Raw genomic sequence first — 16,098 nt, forward strand, 5'->3', positions numbered from 1 at the left:
AGAAACTTGCGCTGAAAATGTGACATCAGTTGATGATGTGAAGTGTTCTGAACTGGAACTGTAGGCTCCTGAAAGCATCAGGTCATCTTTTTCTCTTGTGTTTATACAATGCTAACAGAATATAATCCTGTTGTGTGCTAGATAGTGGATTAAATATATTTGATATTTTAAAGTTACTATTCTGAATAAATGTTTTCAGTGTCAGTGTGTAAAGTAAATGTGTAAAGTACCATATTTAAAATGGTTTTGAATCCAGAAGCAATCACAACTACTGCTTTCAAGACTATGCACTTATTCAGTTCTTATGGAGGGAAATACCTCCTAGAGAACACGAATTGAGCCATTATTGTGTCTTGCTTTGAATTATGAATAAATTCACTGTACAAAATTATCACTAATGCTTAAGACAAGTGCATTGGTCCAGTGACTGACTTCATATGCACTAAGTTCTCTTGTCTGCCAATACAATTTATTTGGAAGAACTATAAATCTCATTCTTCAAGTATTTCATGTTAAATCATGGGTTGCTTTTAAGAACTTTATTACCAGGGAGGAGTAGAAACTTATACAGTGAATTCTTAATAGGTTTAGTAATGGTCTAAATGTCTGCTTTTTCACCTTCCATCATAATGCTGCAACAGAGTAAACCTAAAACCTTTTTTTCTGTTTACAGTTTTCCCAGCATAATCAAAATATGATGTAGTTGTTAATAGTAGTATGGCAGTTGCTCCATATAATACCCTTGTGGTAATATACCTTCATATTAATAATCTCTGGAGTTTTATTTTCCTCATAAAAGTCTTTGTTTTAAATAAGAAATGTGAAAAGTAATGCCAGCCTTAGCATGATGATTGAAGACCCTGCTGCTGCAAATGCAGAAGTGGCTTGAGGGATTGGAGCAGTGGTTGCCTATGATTTGTTGGGGAGGTTTTTGATTATTAGTTGTCAAGAAAGTTTGGGAGGTACGGGGGGGGGTGGTGGTGACGAATTAATTGGCTGTGCCCAGAACTTCTTGATCTCCCCAAAATAGTTGTGGTGCACAGTGGCATAGTTACAGTTAAATAGCTGAAAAGGTGAGTAAGGCTGTGTTCTTGAGCAAAACAGCTTATGTTCCTGTCACACAGAGCATTAAGTACCTGTTCAAGTGACTCTCATAAACACTTCTTTGGATTTCAGTGGGTTCATTTACTTGAATTAAATTAAACAGATGCTAAAAAGTTTGCAGGAACTTGAGTCTGTCTGAGCAATTTATTTTCCTGGTAGCTCTGGCTGCCCAGAAGTATTTACAGCGTGCTCTCACCTTCTAATAAACCTGGGAAAACACAAAAACTTGCAATCACACTTGCAATTACGCATTTGAAAGTATGAGACTTTTGCTAATAAAGTTCTGAATAGATGCCAAAAAAAATAATTACTTCAAATCACAAATGGCAGGGGTCAAATAAAACTTAATCTGAAAGAATCTGTGTGGAGATAGAAAAAGAGAGATCTCTGTTAAGAATAGTCCATGGAAAAAAAAAGCCTTCATGGAGGGAGCATGGGGTGAAAAAGAAATTTCCACAAGTTGACGTTTATCAAAAAGGGAAGGATCTTAGCAAATCCTTCATAGAAAAGGAAAAAGACCCAAAGATAAAATATAAACACCAGGAAAGATCAAGAATTTGTTCCTTTTTCCTTCCTCAACCCTCCTAGCTGACATGGTGATGAAAAGAGAGGATTAAAATGGGCTTCTTTAAAACCAAAGTTATATTAGGAAGTGATTAAAAGCACATTGTGTTCTGTATAGTGAAGTTTTGCTCTTTTTGGTCCAGAGTTGCTGCAAAACATTTTCAGAGGAGAGCAACAGAAAAGGAGAGGGGATAAACATAGATCATTCTAACTTTAATTATTAATGGGTAACAATATCTATGGAATTTTCCATTTGTTTTCCGGTCTGTCAGGCACTGTAAACCCAGTGCACTCCTGAAGACAGGCCTACATCCAGAAAGGATTTTGTGTCAGAAACTGCTTCAACACTTTTGTTTGGAGAACAGTTTTGAGCTGTGACTGCTGTAACAGTGAGAATTCACACAGGTAGGAACTAAGTTATGGAAGCAGGAGAATGGCATGGGAGAATCAAAATGTGTGCAAATACCCCCCTGCCCCGCCCCAAAAATGGATGAGGTAGAGAAATTTCTGAATGCCCAGCCTAGACAACTTGACCAGAACTACAGTTATTATTCCAACTGAAAACTTACTTGCAATGCACATGGCATGTGATTTTTGGAATCCTGAGGGATTTATCTTCCATACCTTGCACATATGCAGAAATACTGGCCTACTCTGGCTCTATGGAGAGGGCAAAGGCTTTGGTAAAGCTAGAAGTTTTCACTTCTTTTTTTCGCTTTAGGGTTTTTTTGTCCAGAAGCACCATCACGTGTTCATAGATCACTAGCATGGAACAGTAAGTTACTGTTACCCCTTCTGTCATACTCTGGGAGCTAACTCAAAAGAACTGTGAGTGAATTTAAGATTCAATGGTTTAAAATGCTTTCACAAGTCTCTGGGAATCTGGATGGGTTGGAGATTTCTAGGTAACCCATCTGTAAATAAAGGATCTGGTAAATCTAATTCTCCTCCATCGCCTAGATTTATTTTAGCTGTAAAATAATAACAGAGAAAAGTTAAATTTATTTTAGCTGTCCATGACTGATTGGTAGTATGAGCTGGTTAAGAATCCTATCCTTGATCATTGCTCAGTTGCTGTTGTGCCTCAGGCCTCTTCCCATCTAAAGGCCACCCAAGTGCTTTTACTAGGAGAGCCACATGTATGAACACTGGCTTCCATCCAGCCTGTAAAATACTTGTAATTATGGAGTCTCATTAAAATGAAATCAGTGAAACAGGGTTCTGCTCTTAAAAATGCCGCATAAAATCCAGACATCCTGAAGGCCTTTGTGCTTTTACTGTGAAATAATTCCTTCTGTTCTTTTTATCTGTATTAATTTAGAAAAAGTACTGTTATGATTAGGATGGTCACCTGGAAAAGTGCCCACAATCCAGAGGACAGTGCTGTAAAATCTGTTAAATAGCTGACCTCTGTTTTTTGGATACTGGGATGAAATCCACTAGCATATTTGAAATGGTGTCAGCCCCCCAGCAGCCTCATACTTCTTAAGTTGTGACAGGAATCTGCTAATGGTGTTCAAGAATTCAAAGATGGCTCATTATTGCTTTGTTTTTCCTACTAAGTTCATTCTCTCCACTTCCAAAATGCAAAATAAGGTATTTTAATTTTTCAGTTAATTTACTAGTGAGATTGGAAAGTACCGTCATCTGTTTTTCAGAGCTGTGACTCAGATTAAGGCACCGATCCTGCAGTGTCAAGAGGCTGTTTCACTGCTTGTGGCTGCTCCCCAGTGCAGTTTGCAGTTACCTGAAAGCCAGTCAGTTGAAGTGTGTGGAACAACTGTGGCTTTCTGATTTGGTGTGTGCACGCCCTCGATGAACTCCAGCTAACCAGCAGTGCAGTAAGCCTGAAAATCTTTAACACTTCCAACAGGTGCTGAGTTACAGAAATGGCTTACCTGGAAGGTGCTTTGTTGACGCTCCCATACAGGTTATATTCAGAGCAAAACCCAATAGGATTTTCTGTGTGTGATTTTAACTGGTTTAATTCAGGAATGGAACATCAAGATTAGCTTGTGGCACGGTGGCTCCAACATACATTGCTGAAAATCATCTGAATTTTAATGATTGTGGGATGTACAGGGATGAAAAAAGTTGGCTCTCTAATTTCAGGATTCAGTCTCCATTTCTGTATGAATGGAAGGAAACAAGAATGTGATCTCTTATATCTTTAGACATTTTTCTTTTTTATTTTCATGTACCAAATATGCATCCTTGTATCTCTTAAAAATACATCACAGGTCGATTTTTGTGCCTAAGAGGAATTTCAGTTGTTTGGAAAAGCAGAGTCTGAAACTTTTTCCTTAACAGTTGAAGCCAATAGATGCTCCCAGTAGTGAAGTTTCTTTCCCTTTCCTCTTAATTGCAAGCACCAGCAAAAAGCTGTAGTTAAGACACTGACAATAGAATAAATAGCTGACCTGATGGAGTGTGCTTGGGCTGTAGCCAGGAATCTCATCCATAGATACTCTCTGCTTTGGGAAGTAGTTCTTTCTCTTGGCTTTGTAAGTCTTGTAACCTATTACAAAGATTTTTTTTTTTTGCTTTGTTTTAAACTAAATCTTTATTTTTATAAATAATCAAATCCCAACTAAGTGGTCTGGTAGATTGTGACTCTCTTGAGAATAGGAGGGAATAATACTATTTGTGAATTATAGATTGTTTTTGCTTTTACTTATATCAATGTACATCAAAGAATACGTGTTGTGAATTTATTAGGTTTAGATAACCCTGAGTGAGACTGGTATTATAGCTCAGTTCTGTAAAACACTGTGTTATTTCCAAAGTACCCTGTAATAACATCCATGGTCTGCAATTCTGTTCTCTCGCAAGCTCCAGCATGCAGAGACTGCAGCATAAATGTATCATCGGCATATTAATTATCTGAATAATCAAAGTGAGTGCCTACAGTTGCTGTTTGCTGCAGGTTTCATCTGGGGGTCAGAAGCAGAGGCAGTGCCAGTTAAATAACAGCTTGCTCCAAACTGTTGGAGACCAGGGTTGACCCCACATGAAAGGAAACCTACAGCTGTGTGAGGAGCCAGATGTTTCTTCCTGTTCTACCCATGTGGGGTTGTTATGGGAACATGAGTCTAAGAACCACTAATGTGGCAGCAGGTGAATTAAGTCTTTAAAGGGTATAAATGTAAACCATAGCATTCAGCTTGATACACTGGTCATGGACTAGTGCTTTACATTGTTTAACCAGGGTATTTGTCAGATATTGAGTGGATGGAAAGTGTTTCTTGCTGACTCTTTTCATTGGGTTTGTCATAGGTGTTTTGTCTGTGAAATTTGTTCATGTATTTTATTGGCTGTTGGTGATGCAGATGAGTAATTTAAAGAGCACAGAGCTGGTTCACAAAGGGAAAAATGTGATACTTCAAGAAATGAAAAATGATAGCCATGAAAGTTGCATTTCTGATCTTGTAGGGAAGACTAGAACTAATTTTTTTTTTGTGTTTGTTATCTGGATAATCAAAGTTAATCACCATTTTTTAACACTTTGGATTTAAAAAATAATTGTTTCCGTAGAATTGCCTCATAAATTTAAACTAGCAACCAGATTGGTTCTTCCTGCTGAGAAAGTCATAAAGATTGCTTGGGGGGTGTCATGTTTGTGGTGGTATTTATGTGACTATTCCAACTCGACTGCTCATGTGAAAAGGGCAATCTTTCACAAAGTCACTGGGTTTGCAGGAAACTTCAAATTCTGAAATCACTCTCTCCAGAAAGAGTAAGGAAAAAGCCAGTCTAAAAGCAAAACTTAACAGGTAAAAATTGAGGTGAAATACCATTCAGATTTTCAGAAGCCTCACTTTTGTGTTCCCCAAAATAATGCTGCCTGTGATCTACTTCTGTTTCTTATATCAGTTTACATATTTAAATATATATTCTCATTTTCTTTTAGGTGATCCTGATCCTTACCAAGTATTATCATACTGACATGGGGAAAGTACTGGAGAGCTCTTTGTGGAGGTAAGTTCTCTGTTTTTTCTATAACCTTCCCCCCTGCTGTTCTTGGAATAGATCCATCTCTTCCTTTTCCAGACTGCTGCTGATTTGAGTTGGTAGCTGACTGATAGTAATGTAGTATTATACAGATTGTCATTGGCTCTTACTCCTTCTCTTCAATGTAGTTCCTGTACGTCAATAAGAAAGAGTTTGAAATGAACTTTAACAGTAGAGATGAACAATGATAGAGAATATAAGGAACCTTCTTGATGCCACTTTGCAGGATGCCTTGCTTTTCCTTTTCCTAGAAATTTTGCATCAAATTTACATAAAAAGTTTGGAATGGTTCCTGTGTTGGGATGTGTCTGTTGGGAGTTGTTGCTGCTTGAGTACTGTACCGAGCTTAGTAAATAATCCTGCTTCAGAAGCAATCATGATTGTCTGGATGGAATGTACTACCAGTGTAGGTTATATTGTGTTTTATGACAACTGGGAATAAGTAGTAATCCAAATAAATTTCTGATTGACTCTCGTTCCTGTAACGTTTGCGGATTAAGATATCAATATGCTTCTTGCCTCCGTGTGTGCACAGATTGCACGCTCAGGTGTATATCAGCACAGAACCAGGGCTAAGGTAAATCTATGTTATACTAGTCATACTGGTTATCTTCCCAAGTGTTAGTTTTGTTTTGCTAAGGGGGCTTTTTGTGCTCTAATTTTTTTGTGTATCTGTATGAATCTTCCACAAGAAATTTTTGCTAGACCCATCATGTACACTTGAAAAGTGAAAGTATTTCACTGTTATCAATAAATATAATACTGCTCAAATGTTTGCTATGCTAGTTTTACTGGTTATCTGTAGCAGTAGAAATAAATGACAGGAGACTTAGTTGAGCAGTCTTGTGTGAAATTCTTATGTAGCTCATAAGCTTCAGGTCTAGAAAAAAATGGTTTGTCTAAAACCTTGTGGCTTAGGTACTCATAAACTTCATATTGTCCCAAGAGCTTGTGTGGGGACTCAACCTTCATCTGTATGTGTAAGGAGTTGTACAGAGACAATCCAAGAGAAGGAGTGGGTAGGGGAATAGAGAGTGGGAGAAGCCTATGAACAGGACATGCTGCACACCAGCCTTGTTACTTGTTTTGAAGGAGGCAGCGTTGTTTTAACCCTGTGGGATTTCTCAGTGACAGTGCATCTGCAGTGGGTTATTGTTATACCAGTGGCTAAGGAGTGCAGTCTGGCCAGGGCCAGTGGTCCATGCAGGGCAAGGGTATTTTCAAATAAAAAGGAAATTTCTGGTCATAGAAAGGGGGTCTTCAGGAAAGAGAGTAAGATCAAATGGAGGCTGCTTAGTATTGGCTCAGGACTGGCCATTTTAGGGCTGTGATGGTTCATTTGTAACTATCCTTTAAACTTACAAAATGCAAAATTAATTGCACATTTGTTTCTGTTTTAATTTCTGTCCAACATCTTGTGCAAAGAAGACAACCAAATGGCAATTTGGATACTCCCAATTGCGTAAGCACACATTGCTTTCCTATTATATGCCAGTGGCCCATGCAACATGTGCAATATGTTTCAAGTTTTGCTCTCCACGCTTCAGTGTAATCTATCATACAAGGCTTTTAAACTTATTCAGTTGGACTCTTCAAAATAAACTCTCTGTTCTTTTAAAATAAACATAAAACAGGCTTCAGATAATGTTGCTTTCTTTTAGGAAAATAAACCCTTTAAACAATGTCATTCAGACCTTGCTGACAGCTGGTATAAAGAACTGGTGTGAACTGCATTCAAATAAAATGATACTAGTGTGCATCATCAGGAAATTCCAACCCAAACCATTCTGTGATTCAGTGATTTATAAAACTAGGATGGAAAAGCTGAAAGGAAGCAAGTGCTTAAGATTAGCACTTGGGTCAGGGGTCGTAGCTGATCCATGCCTGGATATGTTCTGGTCTGGGCTCACCTCTTTCCTCTACTTCTGCCCACTGTGGCGTAAAAGTGGCACATGCAGTTGTAGGACTGGGGGAGCTACAAAGTGCCTGGGTCGGGAAAAGCACAAATCAGACCAGCTACTGCAAGAATATCAAGTAGTGCCTCTCTGAGATGTAGCTCATTATTTGTACTAAATTACTGAACAAAACTGTCTGTGCAGTCAGGGAACTGCTTTGTTATTCCCTGCCTAAAATGATTGGAGCTTCACCAGTTTTCACCCACGTTTGTTGATGGAACTGGGGTGTTGCACTCACAGTGGCAGCCTGCCCAGAATGCATAGTGTATATATTTTTCAACTTTTTTGTTTGGTTCTCTTTTACATTCCTCTCATTTGCATCAGAACAAATATGCAGTAAAACAGGTGTGAAAAATGGTATGGGTTTTTTTTGTCAGTGGAGAAATGCCATTAATCTGTTTCTGTGCACTAGGGGGAATAGACTCTGTCCAACTATTTCCTGAATTGGTTCAATGTTTTTCTTCCTGGCTAGATCATACCAGATACAATGTTCTCTAAGTGACTTAGTCACTAAGTGAAAATAAACCAGTTTTATAATCTGATCAGTCCCCACCAGAGTAATTTTTTTAATGTCAATCTCCCAGTTTAACTTGCTGGTCGGTAAATATTATCCTAGCTGGGTGTTTATCAGTTATCTAGTTTCTTGAAACTGCATCTTTCTTCCTCTAAAACATATTTTCCTCTTCATTTCTTTGTTTTTCTCTCATCACTCCAAAGAATTTTTTCTTCTTGCTTAGTGAAACAAAGAATGAAAAAGGATGGTTCAATGATGCTTTTTTTTGTTCTTAGTAACCTTGGAGTTGCAGTCAGACTTTTAAAAACAATGCAAATGGTGGTGAAAAACACCTGTCGGTGGTAGATGCCTGGGTAGGGGGAGGTTATGTGAAGAAGATTTGCAGGTGAATGAATCTTGGTGACATTGTTTCTGTGCCTCTGCAGAGCACTGTTAGTTTGTGTAGGTAATTTGTGCCTGCCCAAATAAGTCAGGTTACAGGCTTGAGAGGCCTAAGTTTGTATTACCTTGGAATTTTTTCTTGTTGAATAAACAAGGAAAATAGTACTGGATACTGAAAGCCTTAACAAGTTTTTTACTAGTAGCAGCCATGTCTGGCTGCACTGAAGAGGTGAAGACAAAATCTTGGTGGAAGTATGTAGTTAGAAAACACCAGTGTGCTTCTCTAGTCAGCTATTTCTGATGCTTTCCTAGTTTGCTTATTAACTAATTGTTCAGATTGGGGTACATTGAATCATTATTTGACTCAAATAATCCAGGGAAATAAATAGAGATGACATTGGTTGCCTCTTGAATATAAACTAAAATAAATTTTTGAGAAGAAACAGAGAGTTGTTTTTGGGTCTACTTTTGTGGTACGTACTGGGAAAAAGTACGTTGGTTGGTTGTTGTGTTAGGCCTCATTAGCATAATGAAAAAACTGATGCTGTGACTAAAACTGAAAATTCAAGTACCAGAATTATTGTCATGAGTTGTGCATACATAGAAGATACTTTGCACACTAGTGCTGTTCCTGTCAGAGCCCACACACATATTTATTCAGCACATTTACAGTATAAAGGAGCTGAATCAAACTGACCATTTAGTTTGTGTTTTCATACGCTTTATGGACCAACTTTTGCATAAATATATTGGTGCACATATTTTACAACCTCAGGTACCTGTTTGTACGTGTTGTATGCCTGCAACTTTAGATGTAAATACTTGAATCTTACAGTCAAATAGTTTAACTTTGACTTGGCAGCCCCTAAAAAATTAATGCTAGTGCTTATCTGTACATCTGAGTTAAAATTATTCCTAATAATGTCTCTTGGAAATATAGATTGTTATTATTCCATTTTTGCATGACACAACTGAAGTGGTAATTCTGCTGAAGGTTATGCAGTGACTCAGCACTGTACAGCCATGGAATTGGCTTCCAACCCAGTGCTTAGACTGGCTTTGAGTCCTGTTTCTGGTATGAATGCAGCCTTCCCTTCCTTAGCTTGATCTCAACAATGAATAATAGATGCTGCTGCTGATTGCTAATAAAGTTTTGATTGCATATTATCGAGCTGTAATGATATGGTAGTGCTAAAGTGGCTTGCTGTGTAATTGCCATTGTTCCCAATGGCATCACCATGTTGTTATTGCTGCACCAAAGCAAAACAAACGGCGTTCCTTGATGTTCACTGCAGATCTTAGCACTGCATGCTCAGTGCTAGGTGGGCCTGCTTTCAGGTGCCCCATGTTATCAATAAAGAAATGCTAAATGAAGAAACAGACTTCCCCACCTCCTTAAATATGGTTGGATGTCCCAGCTGAACTTCCTGGGACTCCTAACTCCAAATGCAGCCTGAGGAGGGAGCAAAGTCACAGTGCTGTGTGAGGAGGTTGTAAGTCCAGGTCAGTGGCTGGGCAGGTGGAGGTGAGAGCAGTTGGGAGAGCCTTACTGACAGCATGATGCTTGCCAAACCTCAAGGAGTCAGGAATAGCCTTTGGTGTCACAGCTGTTTCTGTCTGCACCCACAAAAAGTCAGGTATTCAAGGGCAAGACTCATTTGAGCAAACCCACTGGCCGTCAGGAGCGATCGGTGCACAGAGACTGCATGATGCTTTGGGCATTCCCACAAAGTGCATGCCTACACTAAGGTTAAAATCCAGACTACAAAGAGCAGGAGATTCTTATAAGGTGATGCAGTGAACAACATACTGCTCAGGAAAGTAAAATTTCCAGACCCTGCGTGGCTCACAGAATGTGTGAAAATGAATATGGACATTTGTTTCCAAACTGTGGACTTGTAGATGAAACTCATTTTACCTATTTCCTGAAATTAATTTAAAAAGCAAACAAAAAACTCAATATACAGTCTAGTGCCTCAGTGAAATTTTTGGTCTGAAGTGCTGCTTAATAAATGAGCAACTGTATTCTGCAGCAACTTGAACTTCCAGATGGCCTTATATTGTTGTTCTGCTTTGAAAAGTGACTTTGCAGAAATGGCCCCAAGGGATGGAATTATTGAGTCTGTGATTTTCATATCAAATTTGCTCTGTTTCCAAGTTAGAAAAAAAAAAAAAAAGCTTTCTAATTATTAGCCCAGTGAACTCAGCTTGGGATCTAATGTGTAGCTGTGCTTTCTTTGGCTTATGCATCATCGAGTAATATGGGTTCTGCAATCAAAATAAACTGTCCTTAACTATACCTGTGCAGTTCTCTTGTGCTCCTGTTATATCCTTATTTATACCTGTTCTGCTGTACAAAGGTTTTGGACAGTAGCATTGAAAAGGCAGTCCTACAATTAGAATTTTATTTCTCTTACTGAAAAACAGATTTTTATGCTCTCTTTGATAATATTTACATATTCACCTAATAGTATTACAAAGACTTTAATTGTCTTTGCTCAATTTCTGTCTTGCTAGTACTCTACAGTCCATCATTATGAGTTGAATTATGCAGGAAAGACTCTTCTAAATGTATTTTGGACGTTTAAAATGAGCTGTAAAACTATAGTTAGAAGGTGAATGTAGTGGGTTTCAGCATGTCAGCAGTGTTTTATTATGGGTGTCAAGCAGGAAAAATATGTAAAAGAGAAAGGAAATTAAATGAACATGTCTTGACAAGCCTTGGAATGTGCAAGGTGTTGAAGAGATGATTATTGATGTTTCTAATGGGCAGTGATATTGATTCAGGAACCCAAAGGGGGCCGATGTTGCTTCTGTATGACCTACCATTGACTGTTCTAAGACCAAGACCCATCACAGTGGGTTGGCAGTAAGCTTGCTCTTACCTTGATGTTGCACTCAATAGAGAAATGAAATTTGGTCGTGGATACTTGGGACCATTCTCTGAGTTGTGACCTGTGAAAGACATCTCCTCTGAAGGAGATGTCTTTCAAAAGGCTCCAGAGCACGAGATGTAGCTTAAGCAGGTACTTTTATGCCTGTGTCCATAACAGCAATTAAAATATATTTTTCTGTCTTGGTATATATGAAGGTCTGAACTGAAACAATAAATCTTACAAGCAAGTAAAAGCAGAGAGGACTATCCAAATTTCTTTACGAATATCTGTTGCTTATAGATGAGAGTGCTGTCATAACTGCTCTTCCAAATCTTCAATAACTTGGAGTAGTGATGATGCTTTGGGGTGTTTACATGTTTCTACACTTTTTTTCATGAATACACAAAGAATACATGACATGTGGATTAAGATCCAGCTAGAAAGCTGTGATTTATGCAGTTAGGAAAAGGCTCTTGCTTGCAGTACACTTGTGTTTATTGAAGCTGATTGCAGCACTGCTGCTGACCATGTTAAATATATCTTGGAGCATGGGATTTTGCTACTTTACAGGAGGAATTTTTTTTTCTTCTTAATCTTCCTCCTGGAAAATGAGTTAAATCATTGCAGTATATAACTCATAATGAGTGAGTCAATTTACTAAGAAAGAATAACCATTTATTTTAAATGGCCTAAGAATCCTGTCGTATTGCTTGAGTGACTTGGACCCAAGTGACAGAACTTCTGATTGTCTTAACTGGAACTGCAGACTGTGTGGCAACTGTACCACAGGTTCTTGTTCTGAGTAGACTCCTTTTAGCTGGAAGTGACAGTAATAAAGTGAATCTCTTCTACCCAAAACCCATCCAGACTGGGTAGGAAGTTCAGGAAAGTTGCCTCACTGATGTTTCCTCAGATTTGTCATAGCATCTTATTGCATAAGCCTCCTTACAGAAATGATCACATTTCTTGGTAGCCTCAGCAGGCAGGTTTAAGGTGAGGAATAGGAAACGTCTTTCTATGCATTAGTCATCTGTGGGATTTGTAATTTTGCATCTGCATTGCTTTTGCCCTCCCTCCGTGCATAAAAGAGGGAAGTTTTGCCCATGATCCACTTCTTTGTGAGCAAACTGAGAATTGCAATCTTGGAGCTTTTTTTTGGCATGATTCCTCTGTAGTAAATTCATATGAAAACAGTTGAGCCATCAGTTTTTGGCTAATCAGAAGTTCTTTGCTGCATTGTCATCCATTAAGTCCCACTGTCAGCAGGTCAGCACAGCAGGGAGGTGCAGAGCCCATAACCCAGGGGCAGATGGAATGACACCATATATATATTAAGCAGTGTTTCCTTTGCCACTCTGCAAAATGAAATAAATAAGAAACTACAATCAAAGCAGCTAGTTTCATTGCTCATCACATTTTTGTGATGATTAATGAGGTATAAAAACCTGAATAGGATATATTTTTAAAATCTGAAAATGGTGAAGTCATGGCTTTGGTGACCTTATGATAAAGTACATATGACATTCCACTCAGCTGCTGGTTCTACCTTCAGCCTACTGTGTGACCTTGTTTGAAGAACCTGCTGTTACTGTGCTTTCCTCTGCTTGGTCCTTGCCCTGTTTGTTTCTTTGGAATATAAGTAATTTGGGGAACTGATTGTGGGGCCCCCATCAGTGCTGGGGCTGTAATACTGCATTAATACAAATAATACAAAGGAGCTGTAATGTTTATGGATGTTTAATGCTTGTGTCCTTCAAGTTTTTGGCTTGACCCTGAGAAGGACAGGAGTCCATCAGAGAGCACTAACATACTCACCTGAGAACACTTTTACCCGTAGTTTCACTACAAGGCAGCTGATGGCGCAGTGCTTTTTCTCAGCTGATGTTTTGAAAATGCTGGTTTGCAACCCCCTGTTACATCTCCTAGAACTGAGCACCTTGTGCACTGATGTGGGATGTGGCACGTGAGCAGCTTCACTCGCCTCTGCCTCTGTAGTACGTGCAGTCTGCTCCAGAGCATCCTCTGCAAACTGATTACAGATTAATTTGGGTGTTGGGGCCGAATGAATGAACAGCTGCATAGTTAATTATGCAGAATGGTATAGAAAAATGTAGTGTTAATGTTTTATACCCTCATTATCCCTGCAGTATGGAATATATATTTCAGCTTGAAAATTACAAAGGCAGTATTTCCCACATAACTTACTTACTAAGATCTTTGTATTGTTAGGCAGTTTTCTCTGCTTTAATTTGGTAAGGATTGGGACAATTAAAAACTCCATACAGAACAGTTTTTAAAATGTAAATATAATCTTACGTGCTGAAGAATTTGGGGATGTAGGTAGTTGACAAAAATTAAATCCATTTTATGATAAAATTTAAATGTCTTGATTTTTTGGGGGGGGCATTTTGAAGTAAGAAAGGTTAGTTGAGGGCTCTCCCTGCAGCCTCTCATTGAACAGAGGACTGATAATTTGTCAATTAGTCAATTGTTGAATCTCTGTTCCAGCTAATTTTTTATTTTTTTTTTTTGTTTGTTTGGTTGGTTGGTTTGGGGTTTTTATATCTAATATTTATATGTAATTTGGGTTTGTCCCTTCCTACTTCTGCTTCCCTATTTCCCCTTTTCCAAATTTCCCTCCTATTTCATATAGAACAGGGACAGCAACTTACTTTATTTCGACAAATACCCATTCTTGAACTAACCTTCAAAAAAGATATTTCACTTTCTCACTAATTTTCTCTTAGTGGCCTTTTCCTGCTGGCTATTACCCTGCCTCTTTCATAGGATTAGGTTTCTGCCTCTTTCATAGGATTAGGTTTCTGTCTCTTCCAGGCCTGACTGTCCCAAGACTGGAGAAGCTGCATTTTGGATGAGGTATGAAGTACCTACCAAAAGTTTTTGTACTTTGGCCTAACATACCAGCTCCAAACCTGATTTTTGAAGCTGTTCCAGAGCTTTGACAGACTAGATATTTCAATGAACCTATGAATATATTCGTTCCTAACTTTCTATCTTAGGATCTGAAACTCTCATTTCAATCAGGGATGGGGCAATACTTATCGCCTATTTGTTGAAAAGCACTTGTCTGAGTTAACTTTTTTCTTCAAATCTGGTATGTACTTTCTTTACCAAATGGATATAGTTTTTCTTGAAGAGGGCAAATGCAGTTCAAATTACACCCCTCAATAAAAAGACGTCACAGTATCAGTGAAATACAGCCACCGCTGGGCAAAAGCCAAGGAAACAAGTAACACAGATATGTGGTACAATATGCTTTCTTAAGTCAAAAAAACTTAACAATTTAGCTCAAAAGCATTTACATCATTCAACCTTTTGATAGCCAGTCTTTCAAGCTTTCCTTTGTGGCAGGAAGAGGATGTATGGCCCTGCTTTGTGTATGATTTAGAATGTATTGCTCATCCTTCCTCAGCATCATTGGCTGTTCCGAAGACTTCAATATAAAATATTAATTCATGGGAGAGAATTATTTTAAATTTTACTCTCCTCCAAGAATTTGGATACTTATCATTGTTTTATCTTAATTCTTACCATATGTTGACCAGCTCTTAATTTTGGAATATCTTTTTGGGCTAGAATTTAAAAGTCGAGTTGCGTTATTCTGAAGTATACTGACCAGAGTTTGAGATTTCTCTTCCTTTACCCTAACCCTGGCAGTGTCTGTGCTAAATGCTGGTCTCTTAGGTTTCAGTGGGTTTTAATTTGCTTTTTCTTCAGCATGTAAAATTAGAAAAATACTAATATTTTACTTTTTAACCTCATTAAAAATAATTGGAAGCAAAATGTACATGTTGATGGAGTTTTGTATGTATGATGATTTCAGATGCATAATATTTAAACTCTTGGTGCTATTTTGGTGTGGTTTTCAGAGTACTCAGTGCTAATGGGAAGGATGCACCAGTAAAAGATTATTTCTCTGCACTGTGAGAGTGCAGCACTTTCTGGCAATGTGCAGAAGTCTAGAGTGAACACTCTCATGCTTTGGCTTTCTATGTGGCCTTGGGTGAATATACAAGTCTGTCGGTGTTCCAGAGTGGAAAGCATCCAAGAAACACATTTAAATAAAATTAAAGAAGGAAAGAAAGTTAATTATTTAAAGATCAGAAAAGTATGTTACAAATATGCTTAATAAACCACCATGAACCTATCATAGCATTGCCTTAACAGGTCACAGTTAGAGGAGACCTTGACTCCTTGCTTAAATATACTTCAGGGGTTATGTCAGCTGACATTTCCCATCTTGCAGCTTGTGCTTGCCTTCTATTGCCTTTTCCCTGTGTATCCTGATCCTGTCCTGTTTATAACTTTCCTTTTTGTGCTGGAAGACTGAAGTCAGATTCCCCATTAGCCTCATTTCCTAGACCGACCTAAGCCAGCTGCCGCAGCCATTCCTTGTACATTGTGTGCTCCAGTTCCCTCAACATCTTAGTGACCGTCCACCAGACTCACTCCAGAGTCCTGAACTCTCTCCTCTGTGAAGCAACACAATTTTTTAAAATTCCATTTGTAGAACTGGTATTATCTGTTTTCTGGAGGTCCCTCTCTGCTGCTCTCCCAATATGAAATAAACTGTTCTATTGTGAATGGTTTGGAATAGTTACCTTATTTATATGAATGTAAAAATAAGTGTGAAAATTCCTAAATGCTGAAATCATTAACAGGGGAAATTCAG

The 16,098-nt window shown here is 38.3% G+C and overlaps 1 protein-coding gene across 7 annotated transcripts in view; it reads left to right on the forward strand.

Annotated features, from left to right (window-relative positions):
- The window catches only part of SORCS2 (sortilin related VPS10 domain containing receptor 2), a 551,093-nt gene that overhangs the window by 175,579 nt on the left and 359,416 nt on the right, over positions 1 to 16,098 (forward strand). For all 7 annotated transcript variants that reach the window (XM_039384495.1, XM_039384497.1, XM_039384498.1 and 4 more), the window contains exon 2: positions 5,579 to 5,646. In XM_039384495.1, coding sequence (XP_039240429.1) covers positions 5,579 to 5,646 — 68 coding nt within the window. The remainder of the gene's footprint in view (positions 1 to 5,578; positions 5,647 to 16,098) is intronic.

Source organism: Pipra filicauda, unplaced genomic scaffold (assembly GCF_003945595.2).
Source record: "Pipra filicauda isolate LSUMZ 115617 unplaced genomic scaffold, ASM394559v2 scaffold35_size7292922_pilon, whole genome shotgun sequence".
NCBI lineage: Eukaryota > Metazoa > Chordata > Aves > Passeriformes > Pipridae > Pipra > Pipra filicauda.